At 36.2% G+C, this 17251-nt stretch overlaps 1 protein-coding gene across 2 annotated transcripts in view; it reads left to right on the forward strand.

Moving 5' to 3' along the window:
• RASAL2 (RAS protein activator like 2) overlaps nucleotides 1-17251 on the forward strand; it is a 299682-nt gene that overhangs the window by 241650 nt on the left and 40781 nt on the right. For both annotated transcript variants that reach the window (XM_007535754.3, XM_007535755.3), the window contains exons 6-9: nucleotides 5994-6147; nucleotides 8004-8102; nucleotides 8591-9145; nucleotides 13548-13692. In XM_007535754.3, the coding sequence (XP_007535816.1) occupies nucleotides 5994-6147; nucleotides 8004-8102; nucleotides 8591-9145; nucleotides 13548-13692 (953 nt within the window). The remainder of the gene's footprint in view (nucleotides 1-5993; nucleotides 6148-8003; nucleotides 8103-8590; nucleotides 9146-13547; nucleotides 13693-17251) is intronic.

Genomic DNA, 17251 nt, shown 5'->3' on the forward strand with positions numbered 1-17251 from the left:
GGACAGAGAGAAATGAAGAGAGGAGGGGAAGACTGAGAGGGGGAGAGAAAGATAGACACCTGCAGACCTGCTTCACCGCCTGTGAAGCAACTCCCCTGCAGGTGGGGAGCCAGGGCTCAAACCGGAATCCTTACTTGGTCCTTGCGCTTTGCGCCACCTGCGCTTAACCCACTGCGCTACAGCCTGACTCCCCCACATTTATTTTTATGGTAATTCAGAACAAGAGAAATAGCTGTTATTTGTCATTCCACTCTTTAATATACTACTTGACTTGCTTTAGGTCTGTGATTTGGTTTAATTTAGTGTTTTTAAATTTAATATAGCTGTTCTCATACTTAATTTTTATAATAGGTACTAGAAGAGTTTATTGCAGTTGGAACTTAACCCCCCCCCCAAATGATGTAATATGGAACATTTCCTTTAAGTTTTTTTCCCCCTAATGTCTGTTCTATTGGAGGTTAATCTGATTTTCTGCCCTCCAGGACATATTTTAATATGTATACCTTGTCTTCCTTCTGTGTTTGCTTTCATTGGATACATGATATGTATCAAAATCGATTTAATGCATTTTTGTCTGTGATATAAACTGGCAAATCATGACTTTAAGTGATACCTCAGACTGGTAATTCCTTCCTTATCATTAGCAGCTGGGCTCATTAGCCTATCCTGTCTAGAGGCTGAGAGCAGAAAAGGAAGATCAGCAGTATGTATTTCCATAAATAACTTTGTGGTGTGCATAGTAGAATTTTTTTTTCGAGCTAACGTAAAAAAAAAAAATCAGTGAGTAATTTATGTAGTAGGCACAGATTTTAACTGCTGTAGTTAACTACTTATGAGTGAGCTCTCATTTCTTTCAATGTGGGAGAGAATTCTTTAAAATTAAGGTATAAGAAAGGGTTTACTCTTTCAAATGAAAATTGTCTGTTGGATGTCTTCACAAACACAGGGTTAGAAAACACTAAATATCCAGGAAGTAAGCAAAACTACATGTTCCCCATATGAGATCATAAGTGATATATATGAGACTTCATGCATGTAAATTTGTTGGTAGAGTATTAGATTACCAAATTGTAATTGCTTGCTACCTGGGAAATTTTCAAACAAAATGAAGAGCCTTACTGGTTAATAAACACACATATGATTAAATTTGTCTTTTCAAGAAGTTGCTGAAGCTGTCTGGAATCATAGTGACATACCAAGCAGAATTCACCTGCACTGTAGTACAGAATTTTATGTGATAATAAGCATTTTTAATTAAAGGTTTCCCAAATTTTGAGCTGAATCTAAACATGTGACAGATTGAACTGGTGTATGTAAGCACCAATGGTACTTTAAAGGAAATACTGCTTTGAAAAATAAATAAATAAATTATTAAACTAAGAAAAATCCAGCTGTGTTTAAACATTGCTCTAATCAGAGTTCTTTGACTTTTTCCTCCGTTCAGCCATGTTTATATTGGCTACCCCTCTCCTAGTCCTTTACTTTAGTCTTTTTCAACATTTCAGGAAGGGATGTAGATTAAAGTAATATAAAATACTCATTCACTGTGGTAAGTACTAGAAAGCCTCTCATACCTTATAGTTAGTCTCTTACTATTGGCCAGAAGCAGTAGATAATCTTCATCAACAAAGCAATTAGATTTTACCTTTAACCTACCACAATGCTAGAAATCATTTTCATTTTTTTATTGCCTCCAGGATTATCTATGGGGCTTGATGCCAGCATTACAAAGCCATTTCTCCCCATGGCCATTTTTTCCCTTTTTTTATTTTATTTATTTATTTATTTTTGGTTATTTGCTTTTGCTTTTGCTTTTTTACTATTTTGTTTTTGATAGAGAAAGTTGAAAGGGGAAGGTAGAGAGAAAAGAGGGGAGTCGGACAGTAGCGCAGTGGGTTAAGCTTACCTGGCGCAAAGCGCAAGGACCAGCATAAGGATCCGGGGTTCCAGACCCTGGATCCCTACCTGCAGGAGAGTCGCTTCACAGGCGGTGAAGCAGGTCTGCAGGTGTCTTTCTCTCTCCCTCTCTGTCTACCTCTCCTCTCTCCATTTCTCTCTGTCCTATCTAAAAACGACATCAACAACAACAATAACTACAACAACTATAAAAAACAACAAGGGTAGCAAAAGGGAAAATAAATAAATATATAAAAAACAGAGAGAGAAAGAAAGATAGACACCTGCTGACCTGCTTCACTGCTCATGAAGCACACACACCCCCTTAGGAATCTTGGTATACATGCAGAATGAAACTTGTCTACTGGCCTCAAAGCAAATAAAAAAGTAAAGATTATGGAATTTCTTGAAACTTGTTTCTCCCAGGGGTAGGTCATGGCACACCTGGTTGACCACACATGTTAGAATGTGGAAGGACCTGGGTTAGATCCCCCAGTCCCCACCTGTAGGGGGATAGCTTCACACGTGGGGAAGCAGTGCAGTGGGTGTCTCTCTGTCTCTCTCCCCTTTACTGTCAATTTGTGGCTGTCTCTATACAATTAATAAAGATAATTAAAAAGTGCTTTTTAATTGGCTCCAGGCCAATTTAAAAAACATGTCTCTAGGAAGTATTGACTAGTTCTCTAATTATTAAAGAATAGTTGAGCTAGATAGATAGCAGTCCCAGGTTCAATCCCCAGCACTGCTATAATCCAAAGAGCTATGCAGTACTCTGGTGTAAACCCCCCCCCCATTTCTCATATTAAAATAAATACATAAATACATAAACAATTAATTTTTTTAATGTTGTATCATACCCCTGAACCATTCTTACATGGCATGTGGGATGAAGGGGACAGGGCATCATGTGCAAGGTCAAGAAGAGACTCGATGTACACTTATGAGACTAGGCTCTTTGATAATGGCCAGTGTCAAGTCAGACCAGGAAAGGTTGTTTCGATCTGATACTATTTTCTCAATAAATCTACATTCTATTTTATGATAAAAAAGTGAACCAGTGTCATACAGAGTTTCTAAAAATCAAAGAAAAATCAGTTCATATGTTGGTGAAAGAGGTAATAAACATGACTTAGAGGAGACTGAGAATTACTAATGCTATTATATAGAAATATTTCCATAGATGATATCTCCCTCATCAAGCCATCTCCATCTTACTGTTTACTGTAATCCTGATTCTCTGGGAATTACTTCTATGTTCTCAGAGACATTCTCTTCCCTATGTAGGAAGGACTTATTTATTCATTCAGTAGTAGTGTTGAACATATTTATAATTTCAGTATTAATTCATATTTGTGTAGGCATAGTCAAATATATACATACAGTTATGTAAATGCTAAACACTAGGAAATACTGAACTGTATTAAAAATTGAAATTTTAGTAACTAGGAGTAGTTTTAATTCTAATTCCAGAGGGCTTTAGTGTAATGTCTGCTGAATGGCTGACTGCCATTGGAAGTAAGAGCTGTTTTATTAGAATAAAACTTGCTCCATATTGGAAATAACAATAAATAAACAAATTATCCAAATACTGCAAAATAAAAATGTGTAATACAGCTTAGTTCATTAAAATAATGCCTAGGAATATTAAATTAGGGTGATAACTATAGAGGAGATAGAATGGATGTGAGAGGCTGGTCATAGTTAGTAAGCTGATTTGTAGCAAACTCTTCTAGTGGGGTCTGAGAATCACATTTGAAGAAAACTAACTATTCTCAGATTTCTGCCTTAGCAGATTTAAGCGATTTTCTTCCACTCCCAGAGTTGCCTCTCTTTTTTTCCTTTGAAGCTAAGAAAATGACAGTGGGCCTTGCCATTCCTTCTTTCATGTCTTAGAATGGTCAGGCAGGTAGCCAGAGCATGCTCCTTGAATCCTTCACTCACAGCCTCTCCCTGCTGCCTTCTGGCTGTAATTTCCTTATAGATGTAGCACCATGGCAACAGGCCTAGCCTAGAGCCCAGGAACTTGTTTATGTCACCTGAGGGTTAGATGCAGCCTCAAGGAAGAGGAGAAGGAATAAGCTTATCCTGCCTCCTGTTCAAAAATAACTTCGTGTTCTATCTTTTGTGCTCCTGTTTTGCTTCTACTGAAGACTTGAAATTACAGCTGGAAAGCATTTTTTTTTTCTAAAGATGCTATCAATAACTGAAGGCAACAGGGAAATCATCCACTGTCCTTTTCTTCTAAACAGGCAGTTGTTATCTGAGATGTAGTTCAGAAAGTGACTCGCTATGCCGTGACATGTGGCACCACTATGATTTGGGGTTGCACTGCCAGGTGGCTGTACAATTGCTTCATGTAGGTAGACATTTATCTTGTTTGAAATAAAAGTAACTTGTGTTTTAGAATATATTTCCTAGAGGATTTTAAAAAATAAAAGCAAGCCTTTTGTTGTACCTCCTATTTTAAGTATGTTTTAATTTTTCCTGTTGAGAGGCTAATTACTAGAGCAGAAGAGACTTTTTCCCCTTCAAGCAATTCCTGGGTAAAAAAAAAAAAATGGACTTAGTTTTTTATGTGTTTAAAAAATTGTAGTATCTTATTGCCTCAGCCAGGTTTCCCACAAAGCATATTGTGAAAGAATATATGGTAATTATATTTGCATTTAGATAGTAATAGTCGTATGTTGTATTTGTAGTATATGACATGTTTTATTCAATGGAACAATAAATGCTACATTATTTGATTTTTATGTATAGCATATTAGGTGGCATGTGTCTGTATTATAAAAAAATGAATTTTTGACCTTGGAAAGATTCTTTTTCAATCTAGATTAAGTGGGGGGGGGGGGGTTGCGTGTAGGAGAAAATAAACTAAAAGTTGTTTTTTACTGTATGGAGTTTGATTAAACAGTGTTAAGGTAGAAACTGGTGGAAAATATCTACCATTAGTACTACTTTCTTCTATAGCATTGCTTTATAATTTTACCAAAAGCCACACTAGCATTAAGTATTCCAGTTAATTTTAATGTTAATATGGCTATTTCCAGGAAATAAATGGCACTGCATATTTTGGATTTTACAAAAGCAAGTATCTGTAAAGAAAGCACTCTACTTTATCCCTACTACTAGGTACTCTGCTTGAAATATATGTGTTTAGCTCTTTGTGTTTCAATCAATAAATACTGTAATTATTAAGTAAAACTGCATGACTTTTTAATTCTGGTTTCAAGAACATTGTGCATTGTATTATTTGACTCCATTCATTCTTCCAAGAAAACAGTGAAATTGTATCTCCTGGGGAGACAAGAATCAGGATTCCCAGCATTCTTTTTTTTTTTTTTAACAACCAGGAAACAATTTTAAAAAATAATAAAATAAATAAAGTAACAGGAAACAAAGTCAGCTAGGTAATGCTGACAGTTTTTTTTTTCTTCAAAATGATAATTTGAACATTACTTTTGAGGGTGGGAGCCTTCTTCAAAGCATTTTACTTTCTTACACCTATTTTTGTAGTAAATCCTGGATAGAACCAACAGCTTTCTAGAAAGGAATTCCATGTTGAGGTAGAAATCAGACCTTCTGAAAGAAGGAAATCAGATCTGCTGAAAAATTTGGTGGTGATGGTGGTGTGTACATACAGTTTTCCAAGCAGAAAAAAAAAGTGAAAATTAAGATACTATTCTGTCAGTAATACAGGATAAAGCTATATTTTGACAAGACCTTTGCATTAAAAAGAATGTGTAAGATAACCTTGAATAGTATATTATTTCTCCATCTCCACGATAGGAATGAGGATATAAACAGTCTCTTTGGAGCTTTGAGTTTCCGTAAGACTAGCATACATTATGTTTTTGTTCTTTATTGAAGAAAAGTGTGTGTGTGTGTGTGTGTGTGTGTGTGTGTGTGTGTGTGTGTGTGTGTGTGTGTGTATTGTATGTATGTATATACATGGTTACTACTATTACTGATGTAGATTGACTATTGATTTACTCTATGAATTTTTCTCTTAGGCTTTTATAATTTGTTGATGGTTTTTGGTTGAATACTTCATTTCACTGTTGGCAAATTATACTATCTTAAATATCTTCTGTCTTTAGGTCTCGTGGACTGCCTAAACTAAAAGAATCACGTTCCCATGAATCCTTGTTGAGCCCATGCAGTGCAGTGGAATGTCTGGATCTTGGTAGAGGGGAGCCTGTATCAGTGAAACCTCTCCATAGCAGTATCCTTGGACAAGATTTCTGCTTTGAGGCAAGATATATAGTCTATAAAGAATTTTGAAAATTACCTACATCCAGGGAAAAGATTGGAAAGTCTGTTTTCAATTAATTGGGCTCTCAGTATATTCTCAGCAAAAATCACAGGAATAGCTTTAACTTTTTAAATTACTGAGCTAATTTTCCCTATTAATGAAAACATCACCCACTATATGCTATTAATTTTCTCTTAAAAACTCAAGCCCCCAGTTGTAATGATTCCTTGAAAAAATTGACCAAAACTATAATTTTTACAACTCCAGCATAAACAGTTCAAGATCTACAACTGTGTCATGTTTATTTATTTATTTGTGTTCTGTGTATTTATTTTAAATATGACATAATTAAATTTTTATTTAGCCCAATATTTTAATATGTAACTTTTATAAAATTTTCAATGAGATTTTGTACGTTCTTTCTGAAGGGTAGGATATTAAGAGGTACTTTTCCATAACTACAGTTGCCTCATTTTTTTCCTTTGAACCTGAGAAAATTATAAATGTACTTGTTTAGTAGTCTCTTTTCTGCCTGTAGCATATCTTAGTTAGAACTAGCTACATTCAGGAGTTTACTAGCCATATAATAAGGCTAATAGCTACTACATTGGACAGTAAATATAATCAGTGTTGAGTATACATCATCAATTGGGACATTTGCTGGTATTCTTTTGCATGAAAGTTGATTGAATGTATTCCTATATGTAGAAATAAATTTGGCAAGTTGTATACCACGTCCAGTGTTAGGCATCTACATAGCATTTTGTTTTTTATTTTATTTATTTATATTTTTTTGCACCACGAATCTACTGCTCCTAGAGGCCATTTTATCCCCTTTTGTTGCCCTTGTTGTTTTATCATTGTTGTGGTTATTATTATTTTTGTTGTTGTCATTGGATATGACAGAGAGAAACTGAGAGAGGAGGAGAGAAAGATAGACACCTGCAAACCTGTTTCACCGCCTGTGAAGCAGCTCCCTTGCAGGTGGAGAGCCAGGGACTCGAACCGGGATTGCGTCAGTCCTTGGCGCTTTGTGCCACGTGCACTTAACCCACTGCGCTACCGCCCGACTCCCATATAGAGCATTTTAAAGTATAATAACAAGAATGGCCAGGCTAAGGTAATGACGAGTGTGAATTAATAGACTGGTTGCAGTCTTTTAATTTACAGAGAACGAAAAGGGTTCTTCAATGACAGCAGTTCTTTTCAATTTCCTTTAGTACCTTTCTGTAACATTTTAGTAAAGACAGTTCCCCAGAATTTGATCAGCTTTTTAGAGACTCTCCTCCCTTTTTAGTAATATTTGAATAACTCAAAATTGGGTATATTTATTTGCAAGTAATTTAAGATGTGGCCTGAAAGACTTTCAGTTTTTATATTTCTGCTCTGTAGGCCAATTCTAGGTCCCTGAGTTGAATTCTTTTATTTTTATTTATTTTTTTTTTTGGATACAGACAAGAAATCAAGAGGGAAGAGGGAGAGAGGAAGAGAGAGACCTGCACACTGCTTCACTGCTTGCAAAGTTTTCCCCCTGTAGGTGGAGACTAGGGGGCTTGAACCCAGGTCCTTGAACACTGTACCATGTGCTCAACCAGGTGTGCCACAGCCCAGCCCCCCTAAGTTGAATTCTTAAAGGTCTTTGTTCTCATATCAGCATACTACTATGAGTTCTAGATACCACATAGATAACAAAAAGTGAATATAGATATAAATACAGATATCACAAAAGATCATTTTGATTTTATGTGGTATGATTTGAGTTCATTGCATATTCTTTATTCTTAATGTAGAACAAGAAAGATGGAATCCCAAGCCATATATGACCTTTGCTTTATCTCTAATCTTTGTTTTGAAGGTTACCTACTTAAGTGGAAGTAAGTGTTTCAGCTGTAACTCTGCCTCAGAGAGAGATAAGTGGATGGAAAATCTTCGCAGGACAGTTCAACCAAATAAGGTAATAGTAACTTTGAGTATCAACTTTTTTAACTGTAAGTAATAAATTGATAAAAGTGGTAATACCTTCATCTTTATAGAGTTTTTAAAACACATTTACTATTTATCTGTATTTTCAGAAACTAGTCTATCTGCCTGTAGGTTAACTATATAAGAATTTATATCACAAGGTATTTTTTTAAGATGTATTTATTTATCAAAGAAAATCAGATCATTATTCTGGTACTTGACTTGCCAGGCATCAAAGTCAGGGGCTCATCCTTGAGGGTCTATTATCCATTGTGCTCTCCTTGGGATGCTACAAGGTATTTTTTTAACCCCATTGAAATAAGTTTTCTAAAATTGCAGTATAGCCTTGCTATTTTCCTCAACAATAATATAGCAGCACCTTTATTTATTAACTACTCTGACGAAAATCACATTTTTTCAAGAGGAAAATACCTTTCTAGGCTTTCAACTCTCAAACTCACTGTTTTTGCTTTTTAATAGGATAATTGCAGACGAGCTGAAAATGTTCTTCGTTTATGGATCATTGAAGCTAAGGACCTTGCCCCGAAAAAAAAATATTTCTGCGAACTGTGCCTTGATGATACTCTTTTTGCTCGTACAACCAGCAAGACCAAAGCAGACAATATTTTCTGGGGTGAACATTTTGAATTCTATAGCCTTCCATCTATTCATAGTATTACAGTTCATATTTATAAAGATGTGGAAAAAAAGAAGAAAAAAGACAAGAATAATTATGTAGGGCTAGTTAACATCCCCACTGCCAGTGTGACTGGTCGACAATTTGTAGAAAAATGGTACCCAGTAAGTACACCTACGCCTAACAAAGGAAAGACTGGAGGACCTTCCATTCGAATTAAGTCACGCTTCCAAACTATCACCATTCTGCCTATGGAGCAATACAAAGAATTTGCAGAGTTTGTCACCAGCAATTATACCATGCTGTGTTCTGTCCTTGAGCCAGTCATTAGTGTGAGAAATAAAGAAGAGTTAGCTTGTGCATTAGTTCACATTCTTCAAAGTACAGGGCGAGCCAAGGTAAGTAGAAAAGGATTGCTTTACCCAAATTCTTTTTCCTACCTTTTGTGAATAAACAAACATGCAGGTGGAGGAAGATAGCATAATGGTAATGCAAAAAGACTTTCATGCCTGAGGCTCCAAAGTTCCAGATTCATTCTCCCCTATACCACCATAAGCCAGAGTTGAACACTGACTGCTCTGCAGAGTAAGGGGGAAAGGAAAAAAAAAAAGCCCCAAGCTTGGATTCTGTGGTGATCCAAAATTAGAAATATGTACGTACTTTGAAAAATTGGGGGGGGGGGGCAGTAGCACTGTGAGTTAATCACATATGGTGTGAAGTGGATAATGGCGTGAAGAGTAAGATCCCAGTTCAAACCCCCGCTCCCCACCTACAGGGAGGTAGCTTCAGAAGAGGTGAAGCAGGTCTGCAGGTGTCTGTCTTTCTCTCCCCTTCTCTGTCTTCTCCTCTCTTCATTTCTTTCTGTCCTGTCCAACAGCAACAACATTAAAACAACAATAACAACAGCAAAGGCAACAAAAATGGGGAAAAAATGGCCTCTAGGAGCAGTAGATTCATAGTGCAGGCACCAAGCCCCAGCAATAGCCCTAGAGGCAAAAAAAAAAAAAATGAGGTGGAAGCCTATTAGCAGTTCTTAATCTTAAAAAATATGAGGATTGTAAAACTAAAGTAAAATAGACCAGCTAATATTTATTTTAAGTCTGCATGAGACAAATATTATAGCTAGTTTTTTATTGTCAGGCAAAATTAATTATGGAGCTAGTATAATAATCCTGTAATGTATTCGAGATTATTTATCTTCAGTGCTATAGTGTGCTGTTAAGTTTTACTCTTCACTATATTTTACATTAAACTTAACTGATGACTATACTCCCTAGTCACAGAAGGAAGCATACTAGGCATTAGCTAGAGTCATCATTAAAAGCTAAATTTGGGATAAAATTACCAAGGGAGGTTATGTAACTGATAGTTATTTCATTGTAGCCCTATTTCATTTCAGTTAGTATAGAAATAAAAATTGGGGAAAATATAAAAAGCATGTTAGGGGGCCAGGTGGTAGCACATATGTTACTATGCACAAGGACCTGGGTTCAAGCCCCAGTCCCCACCTACAGGAGGGATGTTTCATGAGCAGTGAAGCATTATAGCAGGTATCTCTTCCTCTCTAGTTTCCTTTCCTTTTCAATGTCTCTCTGTCCTATCAAATTATAAAAGAGAGGAAGGAAAGAAGGAAGACCCATTAAATAAAAAAGGGGAGGAGTCCGGCGGTAGCGCAGTAGCTTAAGTGCATGTGCAAAGTGCGAGGACCCGCTTAAGGATCCCAGTTCGAGCCCTCAGACCGGCTTAAGAATCTCAGTTCTAGTGGTCCCCACCTGCAGGGGGAAAGCTTCACAAGTGGTGAAGCAGTGCTGCAGGTATCTCTCTTTCTCTTCCTCTCTACCCCCCCTTGATTTCTGGCTTTCTCTATCCAATAAATAAAGGTAATAAAAAATTCAAAAAAAAAAAAAGAATCCTGGTTCAAGCCCCCGGCTCCCCACCTGCAGGGGGGTCTCTTCACAAGCGGTGAAAGCAGGTCTGCAGGTGTCTATCTTTCTCCCTCTGTGTCTTCCCCTCCTTTCTCCATTTCTCTCTATCCTATCTAACAGTGATGACATCAATAACAATAATAACTACAACAATGAAAAACCAACAAGTGCAAAAAAAGGGAAAAAAATATTTTTTAAAAATAAAATTAAATAAATAAATAAAGTTTGGTTAGCCAGAATCTCCTTTGTATTATATGGAAATTTATCATGATAAAAATTAAGCTTTAAACCTGAAGGCATTGACAGCCAGAATAATAAAATAAACCAGACAATAAAATAAATTCCTTTTTAAGTTTCCTTTTTATAAATCAGAATATATAAATGCATCTAATAATCCCTTATCAAACTGCTTTTATTCTTCATCATTTTTTGTGGTTGCTATTTTGAAACTTTCTAAAAATGTTAAATATAATACAGCACATTTGATGGATGCCACTGAAAAATTTATAGTCATCTTTGAAACTGTGGATATGTTTTTCTGCTCTTCAGTTATTCAAGGGTTTTTTTGTTTGTTTTTGTTTTTGTTTTGTTTTTGCCACCAGAGTTATCTCTGGGGCTTGGTGCCTACAGAATGAATCCACCGCTTCCAGCAGCCATTTTCACCATTCCCCACCCCACCCCATTTTTTAGTCTTTTACTTGACAAAATAGAGAAATTGAGAGGAGTAGGGAGATGGAGAGAAAGATAGACACCTGTAGACCTGCTTCTCCACTTGTGAAGTAGAACCCCTGGAGGTGGGGACCAGGGGCTCCAACCCAGGTCCTTGTAAATGGTAAGATGTGCACTTAAACGAGTGCACCGCTGCCTGAATTTTTAAACAACTTTATTCAGATATAGTTTACATACAAAAAAACTAGATCCACATAAAGTGGAAAAAAATAAATGTTTTTTGACAGATTGTTGTACCAATTATGGTCTTTGAAGCCACCATAACAATCAGGACACAAAAGGTTATCTTCACTCCCAAAAGTTTCTTCCTATCTCTTAGCATCAGTCTACAACTGAGGACACTGTTGAATTGCCTCAAATATCTTTAATTTAAAATGCTGGATTTTTTAAGAGTAAAAAAGCTGTTTTAGGTTTAAATACTTTAAATAGTCAATGAATACATAACATTCAAAATATTCAGTGTTATTCACATTTCAAACGGAACAACCATAAACATTGTATTTTATCAAGTTCTTTAAAACTATTGGGTAGTAAAACAGCTGTTTTGGGGGGACTTTATATTCCTTATGCCTTCCTCCTGAATGGATGGATGGATACATGAGATACATGCACATATTACATATTACATACATGGGTATGTAGAGAGTTTAGAAAATGAATTCAAGTAATCCTTTTTATAACCATTATGCTGTCTGCCCTCCCAAATTCAAATAATACTATGTTGATGTTGTGGAACAATTTGTAACTATTGTGTTTTGGACTCCTAATATATGCCAGAAATTGTCAGATGCTGAAAATACAAAGATAAACAAACAAAAATCTCTGGCCTTGGGGCTGGGTGGTGGCATACCTGGTTGAGTGCACAGGATACAATGTGCAAGGACCCAGGTTTAAGCCCCCAGTTCCTACCTGCAGGGAGGAAGCTTTGCAAGTGGTGAAGCAGTGTTGTAGGTATCTTTCTGTCTCTCTCCTTCTCTATCCCCTCTCCCTTCTTGATTTCTGGCTGTCTCTATCCAATAAATAAATAAAGATAATAAAAAAACAATGTTTTTAAAATTAAAAAAAAATTCTGGCCTCATGGGGAAAGCAGGTATTAGTCAAGTAACTATAGAAATAAATGTGTGATTATAGTGGAAAAATACAAAAAGAAAAGCAAAATTATGGAACTGTAAGTGTGAATTAAGGAGTCCTGGCTAGTAGAGTCAAAGGACAGTTTTGGTCTGGCAGGACTTTACACAAATGTAAACTAAAATCCAAAGTATTAGAGACATTAATCTCATGATAGCAGGGGTAGGAGTGAAGCAGAACTAAGAACTGCAATTATGAAAACTATCTTGTGAATAGACAACAATGGGCTGAAAGTTTTCACAAATGCTATAGTGGCTAGAACCAAATCCTGAGAGAATGGTATAAGATGAGGCTGAGGAGGCAAAAGAAACCAGAAGATATAAGCACTCACACATCTACATTTGGTCCTTCTGAAAAAACTTAATAGAATAATCTTAGAAAGAATTTTAAACAAAGACATTTTGGTGCTAACCTTTTTTTTAATTATCTTTATTTTCTTTTTTAAATATTTATTTATTTATTCCCTTTAGTGGCCCTTGTTGTCTTTTTTTATTGTTGTAATTATTGTTGATGTTGCTGTTGTTGGACAGGACAGAGAGAAATGGAGAGAGAAGGGGAAGACGAGAGGGGGAGAGAAAGATAGACACCTGCAGACCTGCTTCACCATCTGTGAAGCGACTCCCCTGCAGTTGGGGAGCTGGGGACTCAAACCGGGATCCTTAATAGGTCCTTGTGCTTTGTGCCATCTGCGCTTAACCCACTGCACTACCGCCCGACTCCCTTCTTATTATCTTTATTTTCTAGAGGCAGCCAGATTGAGAGGAAAAGAGCCAGAGAGACACCTGCAAGCCTGCTTCACTACTTGTGAAGCTTCCCCTGCAGGTGGGGACTGGGGGTTTGAACCCCAGGTCCTTGCACATTATAATGTGTGCTCAGCTAAGTGCACCACCACACAGCCCCTGAGCCTAACTTTTAACATTTTAATCGGCATTCTCAGGATGATGATATTTCCTCAGTCTCTTCTAACATATATTATTTATTCAGTTGCTTTCTGCCTGATTGAACATTATTCTACCAGGATTTTCTGACCGACTTGGTGATGTCTGAGGTGGATCGTTGTGGAGAGCATGATGTCTTGATCTTCAGAGAAAACACCATTGCCACCAAATCCATTGAGGAATACCTCAAGTTGGTGGGACAACAGTATCTACATGATGCACTGGGTATGTAGGAAAAAAATATCTGTTTTATTTTCTTCCCCTTTGAATTTTAAGTTACTTCACCCTCATAAGATGAACTGAGTTCAAATTCTGTGTTACTTTATTCTGGCTGACTATAAAGTGTTAGAAGTTTGGATTTCATCTATAAGAAGTCTGTAATACTAAGTAGTAGAGGTATAGCAGTTTGGTCTACAATATGTACCCAAAAAGAAAAAAAAAAATCAACATATCTTACCTTTTCTCAGGCCACTAAGTTACTGATTCAGAAATACACAGTAATATTAGTGAATATTACTACTAGAGAGGAGCCTACTTACTCCAGAGTATAAGGAATTTATCCTGTAGTATAGATATATTATCTAAACCTTAAAAGTGTTAGCATTTGTTATTATGCACCAAAAACAAAGAAACTCTTGCCAGTTCTCACAACTTTAATTTTCTGTCTTTAAGGTCTTCAGAATATTTTACACTAACTAATTTTTGCCTGGTCAGTGCTTCTTACTGACCTCACATTCACTTGCGCTTCTGTCTTTGCTCATAAATTCAGATGTTAATCACTAGAGTAACTATACACTTTGATAAATGCCATGATAAAGCAGACATGAGTTTCTTGAAGAACATAGCCAGTTCTTTTACCTTTATATTCACAGTACTTCCTTTAGACTGTGGAGCCACATAATTTTAGCCACATACTAAGTTTCTCTTTGTGGTGGTCACAGTATAAAAAGAGTGAAATGAGACAATTTAATAGCATCTTGCTTAACCCAGTACAGACAAATATTGCTAACTATACAATATAAAATTATTGATGAAGTATTCAACTTTTTCTGTGATTTGAAATTTACTGTGTATTTTATACTTATTTTACTTTTCAGTTTGCATTAGTTATATTTCAAAAGCTCAGCAGTCATATGTGACTATAAAGAGTAGACTATGAAGTATATTGAATAAATTGATTGTTTACCTTAAGGAGTTTACAGTATAAGAAAATAAAAAGGGAAAAATAAGCCCACACTAGGGCTGGGAGACAGCTTGCCTTCTAAAGTGCACATGTCACTATGCAAGAAGACCCCTATTCAAGTCTCTGTCACCAAATGGGAGCCATGGCATAGTGAACAGGACTTTTGTGTTTCTTTATCTGAGAGTGAAAGGCAAAGAGGTCTACCAGGAGCAATAGAGTTGTACAGACACCAGGCCCAAGCAGGCAAAGCAGAAAGAAGATTTCAATACCATAATAAATAGAGAGGGAGTCTGACGGTAATGCAGCGGATTAAGCACACCTGGCACAAAGCGCAAGGACTGGTTAAGATCCCGATTCAAGCCCCCAGTTCCCCACCTGCAGGGGAGTCACTTCACAGGCGGTGAAGCAGGTCTGCAGATGTCTCTCTTTCTCTCTTCCTCTCTATCTCTCCCTTCTCTCTCAGTTTCTCTCTGTCTCTATCCAATAACAAATAAATAAATAAAAACTAAAAATAAAATGAGAAACCCTTTGCTTTTTCAGAGAATTAAAGAATTTTATAACTGACATTACTATAAAACTTCCCCTTGTCAAGTCCATTTATGGTGTGTGAGCTTGACAAAGAGAATGGTTATATAAAAACAGATTGGATGAGGGAATTGGGAGAAATTTGAATGAAGAAAAAAACCACATGAACAAAAGGTAAAGAGGCATACAACCATTTAATTAGTATAGTGAATACCTATCTCCTTTGACTCCTTTAAGTCAAGAAAGCAAATACAAATAGATTATTGAATCTGACTCTAAGTTTCTATCAGGTAAGCAAATTTTAGGTACAAATCTGAAAGGTTCCCTTTTCAGTGTAGTACTTTCACATCATCAGAAATAGGTTATAGTTTTAGAAATCAAAATTTTTCTGTATTTTGAATGATTTTAAATATGTCATTAATTATATATTTTTTTAAATTTTACCTTTAGTGGAGATTTACTTCTGAACTTTTAGAGTTATATGACTCTTGAAAAATAAAAGAACAATATTCTTAAAATTCATGACTTGTTTATTGATATTGTTTCCCTAATACATATATATACATGCATATATTTATATATTTAATTCACTAAATACAATATTTATTATATAAATTGGGGGGATGAGATAAGTCACCTGAGAGGGTGCCTGCTTTGCCATACATGAAGCCCAGTTCAAGCCCTCATCACACCACATGAGAGTACTGAAGCACCAGAGGAAACTTTGAAGCTGTTATGTTTCCCTATCTCTGTCTTTGTGGCGGGGGCGAGGAGGGGTATACCCCAGAGCAGTGCAATCACACAGGCACACGGCCCTAGGGAGAGAGAGAGGAAGTTAGGTATGCTAATCTTTACATGGATTATTACTTTGAGAGGAAGTTATGTATGCTAATCTTTACATGGATTATTACTTTGATGACTTGGCTTTAAATGTAGGTACACTTTCAGTGAGAGATTATATGGAATCACACAAGATAAAGACATTGAGAACATGTCAAATGTCAATCTTATGAGAATTGATCTATAAGTCAGCATTTTTCCAATTTATTTCTGGAAGAAATTATTTTAAAAGTTACATAATTTGTCATACAAAGGAACCTAGGCTAGGTACCCTAGTAGATATTATTTATGTATTATTTCTAATACTTGAAATAGCTCCATAGGGTGGGGAATTGTGTGTTGTCTTATAAATATATAAATTTAAGTTTGGACTAAATAAGCAATTTCCAAAACCCATAGACAGCTAAGTAATAGATTCAGGATTTGAACCTATATTTGTCTGGTTCCAAAACCTTTTTACTTTTTCTATACACTTTCCTTTCTGTTCTCCAAGTATTTTTCTTCCAAGCACTAACTTGTCATCCTCTGTCATAGCTATTTTTAGTTTTTTTCATTTATTTCATTGCTTAAACATTTTGTTATAAATGTCTTTCATGTTGCTGCTGCTACTTAATTATGCAGAAATGTTTTGCTTTCATGAAACCCAGTACAAATAATCTGAAACTCAAGTAAAATAAGAAGTTACGGACTTCTTTGTTCATAAAGACATATAAAAACTCAAGGGTACATGTTAAAAAGTATTTATGATATAATTATTGATTGATTACCTGCAGTGCTCTAAGGGATACTTGAGGGAGTGGAGTTTTGAACATTCATAAAACCTGGCTTCTGGGCCAGTGGAAAAAAAAAGTAAATAAATAAAACTTGGATAGTGTGCTGCTTTGCCATATGCCTTACACAGATCTGAGCCCAGCCCCCCACCACTGAAAGAAGCTCACATGCTGTCATCTCTTTCTCTTTCATTGCCTCTATTCAAAACAAAAGCAGGGCACGTGGTAGCGCAGCAGGTTAAGCACACATGGCATAAAGTGCAAGGACCGACATTAAGGCCAGGTTTGAAACTCCGTCTCCCCATCTTTTGGGGGGTCGTTTCACAAGCAGTGAAGCAGTTCTCAGATATCTATCTCTCTCTCCCCTTCTCATCTTCCCCTCTCTTGATTTCGCTCTATCCTATCCAACAATAACAGCAACAAGGGCAACAATAAGGGCAACAAAATGGGAAAATAGTCTCCAGGA

The sequence above is a fragment of the Erinaceus europaeus genome, chromosome 9 (assembly GCF_950295315.1).
Source record: "Erinaceus europaeus chromosome 9, mEriEur2.1, whole genome shotgun sequence".
In the NCBI taxonomy this organism is placed as follows: Eukaryota; Metazoa; Chordata; class Mammalia; order Eulipotyphla; family Erinaceidae; genus Erinaceus; species Erinaceus europaeus.